The following is a 16,481-nucleotide window of genomic DNA, read 5'->3' as shown; positions in this document are numbered from 1 at the left end:
TCTAGAGGAAGACCAAAGAGGAGGTTTATGGATGCAGTGAATGAAGACATGAAGGTGGCTGGTGTTAGAGTGGAGGATGCTGAAGAAACTGATTTGCTGTGGGGACCCCTGAAGGGAAAAGCTGAAAGGAAAAGAAAAAGACAACAGAAAACCTTCATTGACTAATAATCCAAATTAGTAAACAGTTGGCTCTGATGTTTTCTTTTGGGTAAATAAAGCAAAACAGACAATAATAAAAATCTGGCAACTGAAGATGTTCAATTATTCCAATTTGTTGAAAACAAAAGCAAATTTTTAATTGAATGTTGCACTAAAGAACTTGATATACGCAACAAATGCACTTTTCCTGATTTTAGCTTGTAAGTCTTCCTCCTCACTCTGAATCTTCCTTTTGAACAATCTTCTCTGCATTGCTATTTTTTCAAGGACTTTTACTAATAAAACGTCCTAGCATTTATCACTCAAACACCATGTATCCAACACATCACACCTGTTCAGCAGCAGACACCGGATTCCAGACAATATACTTCTCCTGACCTTTAAATCCATCCACAAACTTGCCCCTCCTTACCTGTCTGACCTTGTTCAGGTCGCCAGACCCACCCGTACCCTCAGATCCTCCTCCTCACTTCAACTGGTTGTCCCTACTGCTCGACTCGTCACTATTGGGAGCAGACCATTCAGCCGCTATGCCCCCCAGCTCTGGAACACATTACCCCCTGAACTCCGAAACATCTGCTCTCTCCCACAATTCTCCAAGAAACTAAAAACTCATCTTTTTCAACTTGCTTATTTCCATCCATAACTTACTTGCCATGGCCTATTTTATAAGTGCATATATTACTATGAATTTGAATGCTGTATTTTTATTCATATATTTTTTGGTCACTATTTTACGTACAGCGATCTTGGGTTCCAATAAAGGTGCCAAACAAATAACTTTTATTATTATTATTATTATTAAAATTCCTTTGTTTTCTGCAAGTTTCCCTCCTACCATAGCATTCTTGTTTTATCTTGAACTATGAATCACAACTGAATCACAAACACAAACAAACCAGCCTCCAACTTTCATTGAAATATTCCTAATTGACTGTAAATGAATTGAGCTTCCGCGGAGAACAAATCAAACGTACCCTATGCGACACATGCTCAGTAGGTTTTTTTAGGGAAGCGACAGAATTAGTGGTTAATGTTAGAGGAGAGAGGAACGTAAATCCCATTTCGTAGCTACAAGACACTAAAACTAAAATTCTAGAAAAAAATAAATCAAAATTCTAGAAAAAAATTATTCAAATACTAAAGGAATCTGGGAAGTATTGAACACTGTTATTAGAAAACACAAAGAGAAAACAAATGATCCAGACTCTTTAGTAAGCAGAAACAAAATATGCAACAATATTAAGGACATGACAAAGGAATTTAACGAATATTTTTTTAAAATAGGACCAAAGTTAGCTGACGAAATAAATCATACAAATGAATCTGAAAAGGAAACTGCTGAACACCACATAAATCCAAACTCCATCTATTTGAGACCCGTAGAAGCAAAAGAAATTCTAGAAATCATTAAACAATTCAAAAACAAAACATCCACGGACTGTAATGGAATTAATATGACAGTAGTAAAAAAGGTAATTGATGCCATTTACCCATTAACCTACATCTGCAATTTATCCTTTCAAAACAGGCACATTTCCAGAGAAAATGAAAATAGCTAAAGTAATTCCATTACACAAATCAGGGGACAAACATCAACTCACGAATTACAGACCAGTGTCCTTACTCTGCCAAGTTTCAAAAATACTGGAAAAAGTATTCGTCACAAGGATGGAAAATGTTGTTGAAAAACATAAGCTAATGTCCAATGATTAATACGGTTTCAGAAAAAAACAGATCAACTTCCATGGCAATTACGCAATTAACAGAAGAAATTATAAATGGCACAGACAATAAGGAGCTCAAAGTTGGAGTGTTCATTGATTTAAAAAAGGCTTTTGACACCATCGATCACAACATTTTAGTAAAAAAGTTGGAGAGACATGGAATACGAGGACTAGCATTAAACTGGTTAAACAGTTACATTAAAAACAGGCAGCAGTTCGTACAACTGGATCATTTTAAATCATCCCTGCTAAGTTTGAACTGTGGAGTTCCTTAAGGATCAATTTTAGGTCCAAAGCTTTTTATATTATAAATGACATTCATATTGTATCAAGCAAATTTAAATAAATTTTATATGCTGATGACACAAGTATAGTGTCCACAGGAAAAGTCTTAAAGAAGTTATAAAAACTGTAAACACAGAATTTAGGAAACTAAAACAATGGTTTGATACAAATAAACTCTCACTCAATGTCAACAAAACAAAATACATGATCTTTGGAAATTGTCATATCCCTGCAGATTTAGAAATCAAAGTTGTTATAGACAATCCCGTGATAGAAAGAGTAACTGAAATCGAGTTCCTCTGAATCATCATGGACCACAAAATAAGCTGGAAGCCACAAATAAAGCAAGTCAGAACCAAAATGGCCAAAGGCATTGCAGTGTTGGGAAAAACACGTCATACACTGACTTACAAAGCGCGCTTACTTAATATACTTAATACTTACTTAATATGTTGTTGTTCACTTTCGGCTTATCCCTTTCGGGGTCGCCACAGCGTAACAGTACCCACTGTTTCGCATCAGTGATTTGGCAGAGTTTTTACGCCGGATGCCCTTCCTTAATACTTACTTAATATACTCATCAATAATATTACCATATTTACAGTACAGTATTGAAGTTTGGGGAAATACTTACAAAACAAATTTACAATCTCTGTACATATTACAAAAAAAAGCTATTAGAATAGTTCATGGTGTGGACTATTGGACACATACAAACTCACTGTTTTTAAAGTCTGGTTTATTAAAACTAGGGGAACTAGTGAAACTTAAAACAGTCCTCATTATGTTTAAAGCCAGAAACAACTTACTTCCATTAAACATACAACAGATGTTCAAGGACAGAGATTGAGGATACCATTTCAGAAAACAGCTGAATTTCAAAAAACAATGTACTCGTACAACAAAAAAGAAAATGCGCCTATCATTTTGTGGTGTGGATTTATGGAATGGGTTAAAACAAAGCAAAAGTTTTCGTATATTTAAAAAAAACATACAAACTGTCACTGCTGAATCTTTACAAGGACTGACATGATCATTATAAACATGCACAAGTGTCATTGTATATACATTTAATCAAAAGAAATTTGATGTGTTTTGAGAAAAAAAAACTGTAAATAGACACGTTAACAAAAAATGTTGTAGAAAGGTATGGGACCACAAAAGAATTTTCTTCTACCCACTCCTTTTCAAGCACATTGTTTGCTTTACTTATATATTTGTATTTTTCAATTCTTATATTTGTATTTTTAGATCCTTATGCTTATTCTGTATTTTTGTACTTTTAAATTCTTATATTTGAAATTTTTTAATTCTTATTTTATTTTCATTTGTGTTTGAAACAAAGAACAATGAAAAGAATAAAAAAAAAAAAAAAAAAAACACAAAAACACTAAAATGATGAGATAAAGTGCAGTCACAGTTTTAGTGGCATCAGCCTGCAGCTTTTTCTGTTTGAGAGTTAAAGCAGCAAATACTGGACCCACAGCCGTGTGTTCCTCCACTAGATCTTATGCCGGGACGCAGTACCAGACCGTACCAGCTTTCTTTTAGCCCTGGTCACAACCACTGGTCACAACTAGCTTCTCACCTTCTTGCACTCTGTGCTGTGTACAGGTGCTTCAGCTGAAGCCCCCCCCCCCCTATTTAAGACCCCTGAATTTGGACCAATCACTGCTTATTTACCCCATCTGGCTTCAAAATGTTGACTGGATTGACTTCATTGGATCGGAGCCGGAAGTGAAGCCTTATCTATGGATGACGTCACACTCACTCTGGCCAGTTCTCACAGACAGTCAGAGGCAGCAGTATATATGTTCTTTCTAACATCAGTACCTGCTCATCTGGTGTGGGGGAAAACATCCTCTCCTCCTGTGAATGTCTGGAGAAGTCAAACGGATAGGAGACCACCAGTTCTCCTCCATGGAGGCTTGCAGACTGAACAAAAGGCAGGGACCTGATCCATTTCATCACTGCATAGGTCTCTGGTGCCACCTACAGTTCATAGAAGGGATGGAGCTGTTTGACATCCACAGAATCTCTCTTAAAAGTTACCAAATGTCATCTTACTTTCCCAAACCAGTAGCCATCTGGGATTGGGATGTGGTCAGTTCTGTAGTGACGGCTGCGCCTGTTCCTGTAGAAGACGGAGGTGAGGTCCGGAAAGTTGCGATTCAGGTCAATGTTTTGGGCGTTGGATCGACCATTAGTCCAACCATTCAACAAGTGTCCCTGAAACATTCAAAGTTAATCAGCCAGAGACACTCGCGGGGGTGGGGGGACGGTGTCAAAGGTGAGTTTGATCAATGGAATTAGTCAGGAATTCATGAAAAGGGAAACATTATTTGGGTCAATTTCATTGTTAACAAGTAGACAAGACCATGTATCTGTCACTACAAGGTAATGTAGCATTTGCTTTTCATGCAAACAAAAAGGAATTTTTCTGAATCACCAGATTGTGTGTGTGTGGCGGGGGGGGGTGGTGATACAGCAGGTCCAGAGCGGAGACACAATGGCACTCCAGAGGGATGTCCACTGCTCTGAAGATCATTAGCATCCACCATTTCTCCATCCACCATTTCTCCCTGAGGCAAACGCTCAAACCTGATGCTTCGACACGTTCTCACTCCTAAGTTGCCACATATTGACGTTCGGTTAAGGACCCTCCGCATCACTTTTTGATGTTTGGGTGTCCCCAACTCGTCATCTTTTTATATGCTGCCTGTTCTTAAAATCAAGGATCCATTTGGGCTATGATTATTATTCAAAGATTTTCCCAGCAATGGGGGCTGTCTGTATGACAGTCACTTCTGCTGTGTTAGTGTGTCTCTGTGGCTGAGCTTGAAGGCTGACTGTCTAGTGTTAATCTGAGGGGGAAAAATAAAATTAGGAGACCTTTTTCATTTTTTTCAATGAGACCAGAGCCGGCGCCCTCTGCACACCGCAGTGTCTCGCTGTCTGCCAGCTTATTGAGCGAGTGAGTACCACCGCGAGAGTGAAAGCCGGTGATCTGTCCAGAGTGAATCCCGCCGTCACTGAAAACGTCACATGCCCAAAGTTGAGTTCCTGATTGGCTGATGTGACAAGGCAGCCTGTCCCACTTTAGGTATTTACATTTTGGCCATGCTGCCCAATTCATGCCTTGCCACTTAAATCGAGCTGCTGGCAGACCTTCATGCTGCGCCCATCACTCAATTTGCGCCATGGGGCTTCAACTCACCTCAGAGCGTGCCTGTACTGTCCAAGCTTGCCACCTCTGCCGTACGAATCGCGTTCAGTGTGAATGCACCTTTTGAGGGTAAAAACGGCATTAGTGGATGAACAGTATTTCGGTGGGTTTGGATAGGCTCAGTGGTCGGGGGAGGAAGGTGATGAAGTGCCTCACCCATCATCATCCTCGCATGCCGTCATGACCTGTATAGTCTACTTCTAATAAAATAAATGTGTTCACTAATTACAATGTATAAAAGATGTTCAGTGGTTCTGCAGCAGGAACCACAGAAAGTCCTGTGCTTTCCAAACGATATGGTCAGTGACATGCAGGAGAGAATACTGCAAACTGTGGCAAAGTATCCGACAGTACAAAACATTGTACTACACACAGGGTCAAATGATGTGTCCAAGCAAAAATCTGAAGTTTTAAAGCAAGACTTCACTGGACTGATAAGAACCTCCAACAATTCGAGGAAGAGAAGAAAGATTCAGCAGGGTGTTGACACTGAACAGGTGGCTTATTATGTGGCTTATTATGTGCTGACACCGGAATTCATTTCATCAACAACTTTCACATTTCCTGAGAACGCAAACATCTCTTTAAAGAAAATGGATTCAGTTTAAACAAGTTGGGAGTTAAAGTGTTCTCCTCCAATCCTTTTTACTTCCTGCGTCATGCCAAGACTGAGATAAATTTATCTCAGTGTCAAGGCCAGACACAGACTGGATCCACACGAGGAAAACATCAAAAACAGGAAACCTGCCTCCGAGCACCGGAAGAGGAAAAATAACGAGGACGATAGACCCTCCCAAACCAACAAACTCCTGACGGTTCCCCCTCCCCCTCTTCACCCTCTTCACCCCACCTGAAATTCACCGAGCACATGATGGAGCGAGTCGGGATTGGGCTTCGATCTACCCCTCTGTCTAATCCATTTTTGTCCCCCATAACTCTGTCCCCAGAACGTCCGAAGGGACGACATAAAGCCCCACCCTCTCCTGTGCAACGTCATATCCTGTACCTGCAGTCAGATGTTTGATGTGTTGAGGGTCCAGGCTGTGAAAATACCAACAGTCATGATGTTCTCCAGAAAAACCTGGGATCCTGTTCTGTAGAAACACACACCGTTTCTGTACTTGTCACTAACAGGAGGAATTTAATCTGGCCAAAACGCAAACAAAGGAGAGGTAAACATTTCCTCTGCGCATTTCCAGAAACAGAAGGTAAATGAAAATATTATTACTCCTAGACCTCTCAAGTTAGCACTTTTAAATGTCAGGTCTTTAGCAGGAAAAAAATTTTTAATTAATGATTTTATCACTGAGAACAAAGTTGATTTTATGTTTTTAGTTGAAACCTGGTTAGATGAGAATAGCAGGGGTGCAGTTCTCACAGAGTCAGCTCCTCCCAATTATGGTGTTATCAGTGAGGAAAGAACAAGCAGAAAGGGCGGGGGGGTTGCAGTTTTGTTCAATAAAATGTTTCAGTGTAAAAAGTTATCTTTTGGAAACTTTCCATGTTTTGAATATGTAGCCCTACAGCTGAAGGCCTCACTCATAACCATATTTATAAATATCTACCGCCCCCCTAGATACAGTCCAGAATTTAACCTTGAGTTTAGTGAACTGCTGTCTGTAATTTATCTTGATTTTGACTGTATAATCATGGCTGGAGATTTTAACATCCATTATGGAAATCTTGAGAACAAGGCGATTAAGGACCTGATAAACACTCTGGACAATTTTGGGTTGACTCAACATGTAACAGAGCCCACACACAACAGAGGGAATATTCTTGATTTGTTGATTTCCAAAGGTCTGAACATCTCTAAGGTTACTGTATGTGATTTAGGTCTGTCTGATCACGGCTGTGTTTTCTGTGAGACCACAATTCCAGTACACACAAATGTTTTGAGGGAGGAGATCACAAAACGGTATATAACTGAAAATACTAGAGAGATGTTCAACCAGATTTTCTCTCTGACTCCTCCCCTCTCAGGGGATTCAGTCAATGAACTTGTTAATAGCTTTATTTTCAACATGTCAAATATCATGGATAATATTGCTTCTAGTAAGCTGAATGTGATCTCTTGCAGGAAAAAATCTCCATGGAGAAATTCCATTCTCGTAAAGAATGGAAAAAGAGAATGTCGGAAATATGAACGCAGATGGAGAAAATCTAAACGACAGGTTGATTACGATAAAGAGAAACTTCAGTTATAATTTACAACTGAGCAATGCAAGGAAGTCCTATTTTTCTGAAATTATTACCAAAACCCCCATAATGCTCGGGCCTTATTTAACCTCTCTTCTTCCGGCACTCACCAAGAGCGGACGCTTTTCTCTGAGCTCCCTTATCTATCTCCCTAACAAGGCTCTTTTTTTCGTCTCCCCAGTCCTACTGTGACTACTCTCTGTTTTTCTCACTTTCAAGAAACATGGATCTGATCTGCTGGGCTGCGAATACGATTGACCAAACTTTCTCCACCATGCAAGGTGGGAAAGCGGATCCCACCTGCCCAGGGGGCACGTCTGCGGCTGGATATGTGAATGATCCTTGGGGCATATGGAGAATTTTCTGCCTGTCGCAACTCTCTCTCGAAGATGTTGAAGACGTTTACATCATTGGATTACTGGTCTCTGGCTTTCTGCTGATTGGAACTGGTGGAACCTGGATGTACTGTAACGTGGCGAAGTGGCTCTCAGACAAAGGCGGACTGGGAGTGCTTTGCGCTGGGACACAGAGAGACGTACAGACTTAGACTGATAAATTGAATGGACTGGAGGCCAAGATCGACGCTCTGTCTGCCCGCGTGTATCGCATCGAAGTCTCCCTTGGAAGGCTGGAAACCATCATGGAGCGAGTGTCGGCTCGACTTGGAGGGAATCAAGAAAATTGACCAGATCTGTGAATTTCTCCGCCATAACGCAGCACCTGGACTTCAGCAGGCAGACAGAAGCTTTGTCTGTCTGCGAGCAAACAAACATCTCTAATCAGGAACCCCGCTGACTTTACCAGAACAATTCCGCTGAAGGTGTGAGAAACTGAGCCCGTCGTCATGGTAATCTGCATTCCTCCCCTGCCCATGACCTTCACCACGAATTCAAAGCCTTGGTGACTCTTTCTTCTAGGCCCCCCCCTTGACTGTGCCTTAGAGCGCTTTGCGACCGCATACAGCTGCCACCAGGCTGGACGTGTGGGAGTCAGTTTGTGGACCTTTTTGTCTCGTGAAATTAATGTGCTTCAATGTTGATGTATTTTTGCTTGTACTTTTAACTCATGCCGCCCTCCTGCGACACGGGCTGAAGATACTTGATTTTTTACAACTTTCCTGTACCCTCATGTGTCTTTTCTGGGCGATAGAGCGAAGTCCAGCGGCTGCTGCCCACCACTGAGAGAATTTCCCCATTGTGGGAGTAATAAAGGATTTGATTGATTGATTGATTGATTGATTGATTGATTGATTGATTGATTGATTGATTGATTGATTGATTGATTGATTGATTGATTGAATATAGTCGACAGGTTGACAAAACCCCCTGTGTCAGTGGCACCAGAACTTTACTCCACCAAAGCCTGTAATGACTTTGCCAAATTCTTCAGAGACAAAATCAAAAACATTAGACAAACAATTGTGTCATGGAACAACCTGCTGCTACCCTCTCCAGCCACCAGAGAGAGCGCTCACCAGAATTTTGACCTCACCATCTGCCTTCACCTGGACTCATCATCGTCAGCTGTTTCCCATCATCTCATCACCTCCTCAGTATATAGTCTGGCTCCACACTGTCACTCTTTGCGAAGCTTTGTTTGTGCCACCCTGCCTGCAACACTGAGCATTTATTCCTGGACCTGACCCCTGCTTACTCTGATTTCCTGCCCCCGACCCTCGCCTGGACTCTGACTACTCTTCTCTCTCGTCTCGGATGATCCCATGCCCGTGTATGACCTCTGCCTGTCTGACCCTGCTTAGTCTTGAGGATTTTTAGCTCTGATAATAAACCTGCTGCATGTGGAACCAGCTGTCTGCCTATTTGTGACAAATTGTTTCATCAACTACAAGTTCAGGATATGAACCCTATCCACTAGAAACCAGTATAAACCAAATGGCTCAGTTTCAACCCATAAACAGTAAAGAACTGCAGGACATTCTATGTCAACTGAACTCCTCCTCCTGCTGTCTGGATATTCTACCCACAAGCTTTTTCAAAAAAGTTTCAAAGTTCCTGGAACCAGCCTGCTCCAGATTGTCAACTTGTCTTTAACATCTGGTGTTTTCCCAGAACCACTGAAAACAGCTGTAATCAAACCTCTCCTAAAAAAGGACAGTCTAGACAAAACACAAATGAACAACTACAGACCGATATCAAACCTGCCATTTTTAAGTAAGATCATTGAAAAAGCTGTTTTCTATCAGCTAAATGAATTCCTATTAAAAAACAACTGCTATGATGTCTTCCAGTCCAGCTTCAGACAGAACCACAGCACTGAAACAGCTCTGACCAAAGTGACTAATGACATACGTTTGAATACAGACAGTGGAAATATGTCAGTGCTAGTTTTACTGGATCTCAGTGCTGCATTTGATACAGTCGACCACACAATACTACTCAGACGACTGGAAAACTGGGCGGGTCTCACTGGGCCAGTACTAAACTGGCTCACTTAGAAAACATGAAATATTTTGTGTCAGTTGGTAACTTCACATCTGAGCCAATAGAAATTAGATGCAGAGTACCCAGGGCTCCGTCCTGGGACCACTTCTATTTAACATCTACATGCTCCCCCTGGCCCAAGTTATAAAGAACAACAACATTAGTTACCATAGCTATGCAGATGACACACAGATATATATTAGACTGACACCAGGAGACTGAGGCCCTGTACACGCTCTTGGTAAATGCATTGAGGACATTAATGACTGGATGTGTCACAACTTACTTCAATTAAACAAAAACAAAACTGAGGTTATTGTCTTTGGGGCTAAAGAAAAAAGGTTGGACGTCACTACAGAACTTCAATCTATTCAACTAAAAACTACCAACCAGGCCGGTAACTTGGGTGTAGTGATAGACACAGACCTAAATTTTGATAAACATATTAAGGCAGTCACAAAATCAGCCTATTATCATCTAAAAAATATCTCAAGGATTAAAGATCTGATGTCTAAGCAGGACCTGGAGAAACTAGTGCATGCTTTCATCTTTAGTCGACTTGATTACTGTAACAGTGTTTTTACAGGACTACCAAAAAAATCCATCAGGAAACTGCAGCTTATTCAGAACTCTGCTGCTCGGGTTCTCACAAGGACCAAGAAAGTAGACCACATCAGTCCAGTTCTGAGGTCTTTACACTGGTTACCTGTCTGTCAGAGGATAGACTTTAAAGTTCTGTTACTGGTTTATAAAGCTTTGAATGGTTTAGCACCAAAATACATGACTGACCTCCTGACCCAGTATGTACCAGCCAGACCTCTCCGGTCATCTGGATCCGGTCTTTTATCAGTTCCTAGAGTCAGAACTAAACACAGAGAAGCTGCATTCAGCTTCTATGCTCCACAGATCTGGAACAGACTTCCAGAAAACATTAGATCTGCTGAAACACTCAGTGTATTTAAATCCAGGTTAAAGACTCACCTGTTCTCAGCTGCATTTGATTAATATGTATTCAAAAGTTTACATCTGCACTATTTATCTATGCTTGTTTTAAATTATTTATTTATTTTTATTTTTTTATTTTAATGATCACAACTTTACTATTTCTTTTGATTGCTTCTTTTAATGTTTTATGTAAAGCACTTTGAATTCTCTCTGAAATAAACATGCCTTGCCTTAGTTTTGCGTATTTCCTGATCAGTGTCAGCATCCAGGTTGCTTCGGCAGTTTTGAAATGATTTTAGGTTTAAGCTGCTTATCAAGACGTTTGGATTTTTGATATAGATTCTGCCTACTAGTGGACCAATGAAGAAGTTATTCTCCATTTTAAACTAGATAAGTGATAACTGCAGAGGGCCCCATGTTATTTTGTACCTAGGACCCTTAAACTGCTAAGTCCAACATTGACTGCAGGTTCTTGAAAAAGGAGTGACAGCCACACGAGGATGCAGGATTGTGAGTTTTGTGAGTCTACTGAGTTGACCGTATTGACTGGAGCATGTTCTACCAAAGGTTCTCCTCTGTCCAATGCAGAAGCAGTAATGTTACCACTCTGAGGAGATCAGCAGATGGACTGACAGACAAACAGCAAATGGAAACTTCTAGGACATCCGCCCACCTTCCACCTCAGCAGCTAGAACAGGACAGACTTCAGAGAGAGCAGTTGAGAGCAGATAATGGCGGTTTGTCTTTGTTTCTGTTAACAATATTTACTTCCTGGTTGTGGAGGTCCTGTTCATTGTTATCCTCTACCTCTGAGGAGGCCAGCTCGTAACCATCAGGGTTCATGGAGGCCAGGATGTGGATGCGAGTGCTGTTAATGATGGTTTGGATCCTCTGGTTCCCCAGGTTGTACTCGGAGCACAGATACTGGGCCAGGTAGATGAGCAGCTGGCGGCCCAGAACCTCATTTCCGTGCATGTTTCCCACCAGCTTGATTTCTGGCTCCACTGAGGACAAGAAGCAGACAGAAATCTGTCAAGATAGTTTTGGATATCACAGTTTTATAGGTTTTCAAAAAAAATAAGACGAGAAACAGATGTTGTGAAATGTACTTTTATTTTATACATTTTTTCCTTTTTCAGAACGTGTTTTTTATTTTAATTTTAGGCTAATTGACCACTGAGAATGAAAAGGACTAGCAGTTACCTGATCATAGGTATGTCCTCAAACATTGTATTTTGCATATTAGAATAACTTTACAATAAATTGCTGCTTCAAAATAGACTGACTTAAAGCAAATATATTAAACAGATGCCAAACTCTGGAGCTGAGCTGCAACAAACATTCATAAAATGTATATTATTTTTCAATTGCGTACTTATAACAGTTTCAGCTGTGTCCTAGTATTACATCAGTTATTTGACTTTGTAACATTTAATTTAATTGTGGTAAATATTTGTCAAGGCTGTATATGTTGATTTTATCCTCATTTGATTGATTCTAAAATGGCATTGTGTTATTTAAAACAAAATCATACATAAAAATAACATGATCAGCAAATACACTTTTGCACTTGTAAAAGAAGTAATTGTTTGTTTTTAGTTTGAACCAAAAAATGATAAAATACTGTAAATGATGATACGGATTTCTTATATAAAAGGACAATAGCATTTTGCACCCACGTGAAGAAATGCGCTTTGCCCCTGCGGTACAGCACGACGCAGTTTACCCTCGTGACGGAGAGCTCTGTACCCACTTAGAGGGTAGAGGGTAGGATTTAAAAAAAAATATTTCAGACGCCACTTAAACAACAAATGCCCCTACAAATGGAGGGGTGGGGAGAGGGGAAGAACTCGGATTAGGCCTAAGTGTCCTATGGATACTTACTTATCACGTGCACACCCTGTGCGTACAATATTCACTGTATGTAATAAATGTATGGAACTTACATTATCATTATGAATGCTTCAAATTACACTTACAACACACCACAATGGTACATTTCATCTTCATTTACGTTCATTAAGGTGGCCGTACTTACTGCAATACCTTTGTTATCTTTAAGACTATGGTCATATGCCCCATAATGCCACTGTGCTTTGGTCTAGTGCAAGTTTTTATAGCAAATTCAGCAGGTGGCCACACAGCAGCATTTGTCATCAGGAGGAGGCAGTTACATTTTATTTGCATTTTCTTTAAAATCTCCACGCTGTGGTCATAGAAGTTTCAGGAAAAAGTTCAAATTTTACAGTGATTGGACAGTTTTTCTCTAAAAGTCAACATTGGTCAGTGGCCTTTCAGGCACACTTTTCGTAGTCCCACTGTGGCAGTCCAGTGACAGGCAAGAATGATGCCATCACAAAATCAGACGACAGCCTGAGGGTCACTGAGCTAAACATCTTTGGACAGCAACCACATCAGGTGTCACCGGCTTAGCTGCCCAGTAGCCCAGAGGTACAATATGTAAAAGCGTGCACTTCTGCATGTCGCCTGATTGCTTCCTTGATTGTTGCCTGACTACCCCCTGACTGCTGCCATCTTCATTTATGACCATCTCAATGCTTTTCAAAAAAGTTTGGCGGTATCATAAAATCTTGAAGATTCTGCAGATGCCTCCACATCGCATGGTGGCAGTTGTAGTTGAGACTGTAGCATTAGATACTGCTGCTTCTCTGTACAGCACCTGTACGGAAAAACTCCTGTAAGGCCTAAGCTACTTCTGGCGGGTTTGGTTAGGAGGCACAGCCACCCACCTTCTCATCGGTGTGTGAGCGAATGAATAGTTGTGAAGCAGCATAAAAGCAGTACTAATAGGTAGAAAAGTGCTACAAAAGAGAAGATCAGTCCAAATTTTAACTTACAGTCTGAAAGTGAATGGAAGCAGATCTGTTTTCAAAAAGCTACATCAGAACTCTCAGCTGTCACTCCAGTCTCCTCTACTCACGTAGCTCATGCTGTCCTGGCTTGTTGGTGAACTCGATGACCAGCAGGTCCCTGCCTTCAGTGCTGCGCCCGATGCTGTAAACGTGAGAGATATGGGAACACTTTGCGGCTGTCCTCTTCAGGAGGCTGTACATCTGGGAGTTGGAGGTGTAGGTGAACTGGATGATGGTACTGGGCTCCACAGGTGAGAGGCTGGCCAGTGCAAGTTCCTGTTTAGCTATAAGCAACACAGTAGGAGCTTAGAGAGGGGCAGGGGTCACCCAGAGGTCAACGGTCTGAAAAGTTTACCTTTCAGACCTGCCAGGGGGTCAAAACAGCCCTCTTGATCACTGGCAAAGAAGCGGTCACAGTCCAAGAAATAGGGCCAGGCCATCTCGATGGCCTCAAAGGCATGGGAGCAGTCTTTCCTCAGGACCTCACATGTGCTGTGGCACGGTTTGACCATCTTGTTGTCCTGGCAGGGCGGGGCAAGCACAGAACAGCCCACCAGGCGGATCTCAGGGGAGCACTCCCTGTTGAGCAGGCCGTGGATGACACTCAGGAGGAGATACTCTGCTCCTGACTCAGCTTCCACGCGACTCTGGTGGCCCAGTATGTTGGGAAAGATGGTCCTGTGGAGTACCTGAGGTTTAACTCGCATTCAGGTGTCTAGCAGTTACAAAGGTTTAAACTAATGAGAGGCCCACCTTGAGTAATCCAAGTCATTACAGTAGCCCAGGTTCAGCTCTGTGCAAGCAGCTGTTGCTATAAAAGAAAAAAAGTTTAATGTACATCAACTCAGAGTTGCATGTGACAAATTCATAAAAAAAAAAAAAAAAACCTCTTGTTAAAATTTTAGATTTTATCTCCATGGCAAAAGTTTAGGTCTGTCGCCTGGGACTTACTGTCATTATTAGAAGAATCTGCAAAAGTAAACATTAAGATTTCTTTGCCAAGAAAGTTTTCGTGTCTTATGTCATATTGCTTTGTTCAGCTTGAGTCGATGATTTATGTATTAAATGTTCACAATATTTTGGGAAAATATATGTGGTCAAAAGGGAAACATTTGTGAGCTCACTATCGCCGTTCAAAATCTACAAACTTAAAACCGACGTTTTCTCCAATTAGCTTCAAAATAATGCTCGAGGAGTTAGGAAGCAATAGACTGAACTCCCTAGGAGTTTAACCTTTCAAGTGTTTGTATTCTTCGATTTACTGCCTTTTTTTAATTGTTAACACGATAATTCCTGACTAACCGCGCTCCACTCTAGCTCCTTTTTGAGAAAGTTTGTCGTCATGAGAAGTTAAAAAAAGGCATAATTTTAGGGGTAAAGTTTAACTCTTAGTGCTTGTATTTGTCCGGATAATGAAGCTAGTGTTTTTTTATTTTTTTTACTAAAGTGTAAATGGTTCAAGTCCTCCGCAATGTTTCATTTCTTCCCTCTTAGATTCTCTTTATTTCTTTTCTGCTTTATTACATACCTAAAAATGATCAAATTCACCCAAACAGGTAAAGGAAACTATAGAATAACTCTCTTGTTTTTTCTACTGTTTTGCTGTTGTGGTTAAATGTGCAATAAAGTATATCAACATTTGAATTATGGTATTAATAAGAAGTTCAATCATTTTTCGTCCGGCAGGGTTTTTCTTGGAAGAGGAACCAGACAGGGTTGTCCACTCTCTTTTTGCAATATTTATTGAGCCTCTGGCTGCAGCAATAAGACAGAATTACAACATTAAAGGAATTAAAACAAAACACATCAATCATAAAATTAGTCTTTATGCAGATGATATGTTACTTTTTTACATAAATCACGTTCTATAAGTGAAACGAGAACGATCATTAATGAACTCTCCCCCATTTCAGACTATTCAATTAATTGGAATAAATCAGTTTTATTATCACTTAACAGTAACGCTGAGCAATCACTCTCAATACCGGTCAAATCAGGCAATATCAAATATCTAGGTGTTCATTTATCTCCAAACTATCAGAACTGGTGCAGCTAAATTACAACCCATTACTGAAAAGCATTCAGGATGATCTAACCCGGTGGATCAACCTGCCCCTGTCACTCATGGGAAAGGTAGTCACAATAAAAATGAACATTTTGCCAAAATTTAATTATTTATTTTAAATGATTCCTAAACACCACTAAAATGGTTTAAAGCTTTAGACTCAGCCATATCCAGTTTTCTATGGAAGAATAAACCAGCAAGAATCAGCCTTAAAACTCTAAAATCTGCAAAAAGATGTGGAGGGTTAGAATTACCAAACTTCAACAATTATTTTACTGCCAACAGATTAGAGTACATCTTAAAATGGTCAAGAAATAATCCTGAAAATAACTCGTGGATGAACTTGGAACAGAAGTTATGTGGAAAGATCAACCTGTCAGATCTACCATTTATCAGCCAAACAATAAAAAAACATGATATTAACATAAGTACCACCTTAATAGCCTGGTGGGATTTTCTCAAAGTGTCTAAGACCTCAGTCGTACCGTGTAAAATGACACCCATCTGGAACAACCCAGACATCCTTATAAACAAAAAGATGTTACACTTCCCAGCTTGGCA

General features: G+C 40.5%; 1 protein-coding gene across 5 annotated transcripts in view; it reads right to left on the bottom strand.

Annotated features, from left to right (window-relative positions):
- cpz (carboxypeptidase Z) overlaps positions 1 to 16,481 on the bottom strand; it is a 39,781-nt gene that overhangs the window by 6,507 nt on the left and 16,793 nt on the right. For 4 of the 5 annotated variants that reach the window (XM_024264761.2, XM_036210839.1, XM_024264760.2 and 1 more), the window contains exons 2-7: positions 14,609 to 14,666; positions 14,211 to 14,533; positions 13,924 to 14,139; positions 11,751 to 11,986; positions 4,239 to 4,400; positions 4,005 to 4,163 (exon numbers count right to left, since the gene is read on the bottom strand). In XM_024264761.2, coding sequence (XP_024120529.1) covers positions 4,005 to 4,163; positions 4,239 to 4,400; positions 11,751 to 11,986; positions 13,924 to 14,139; positions 14,211 to 14,533; positions 14,609 to 14,666 — 1,154 coding nt within the window. The remainder of the gene's footprint in view (positions 1 to 4,004; positions 4,164 to 4,238; positions 4,401 to 11,750; positions 11,987 to 13,923; positions 14,140 to 14,210; positions 14,534 to 14,608; positions 14,667 to 16,481) is intronic. The other variant, XM_024264759.2, reaches the window with a different exon arrangement.

The sequence above is a fragment of the Oryzias melastigma genome, unplaced genomic scaffold (genome assembly GCF_002922805.2).
Source record: "Oryzias melastigma strain HK-1 unplaced genomic scaffold, ASM292280v2 sc00260, whole genome shotgun sequence".
Taxonomy (NCBI): domain Eukaryota; kingdom Metazoa; phylum Chordata; class Actinopteri; order Beloniformes; family Adrianichthyidae; genus Oryzias; species Oryzias melastigma.
The sequence above is the reverse complement of the archived record's forward strand: the minus strand, read 5'-3'. Positions and strand labels throughout refer to the sequence as shown.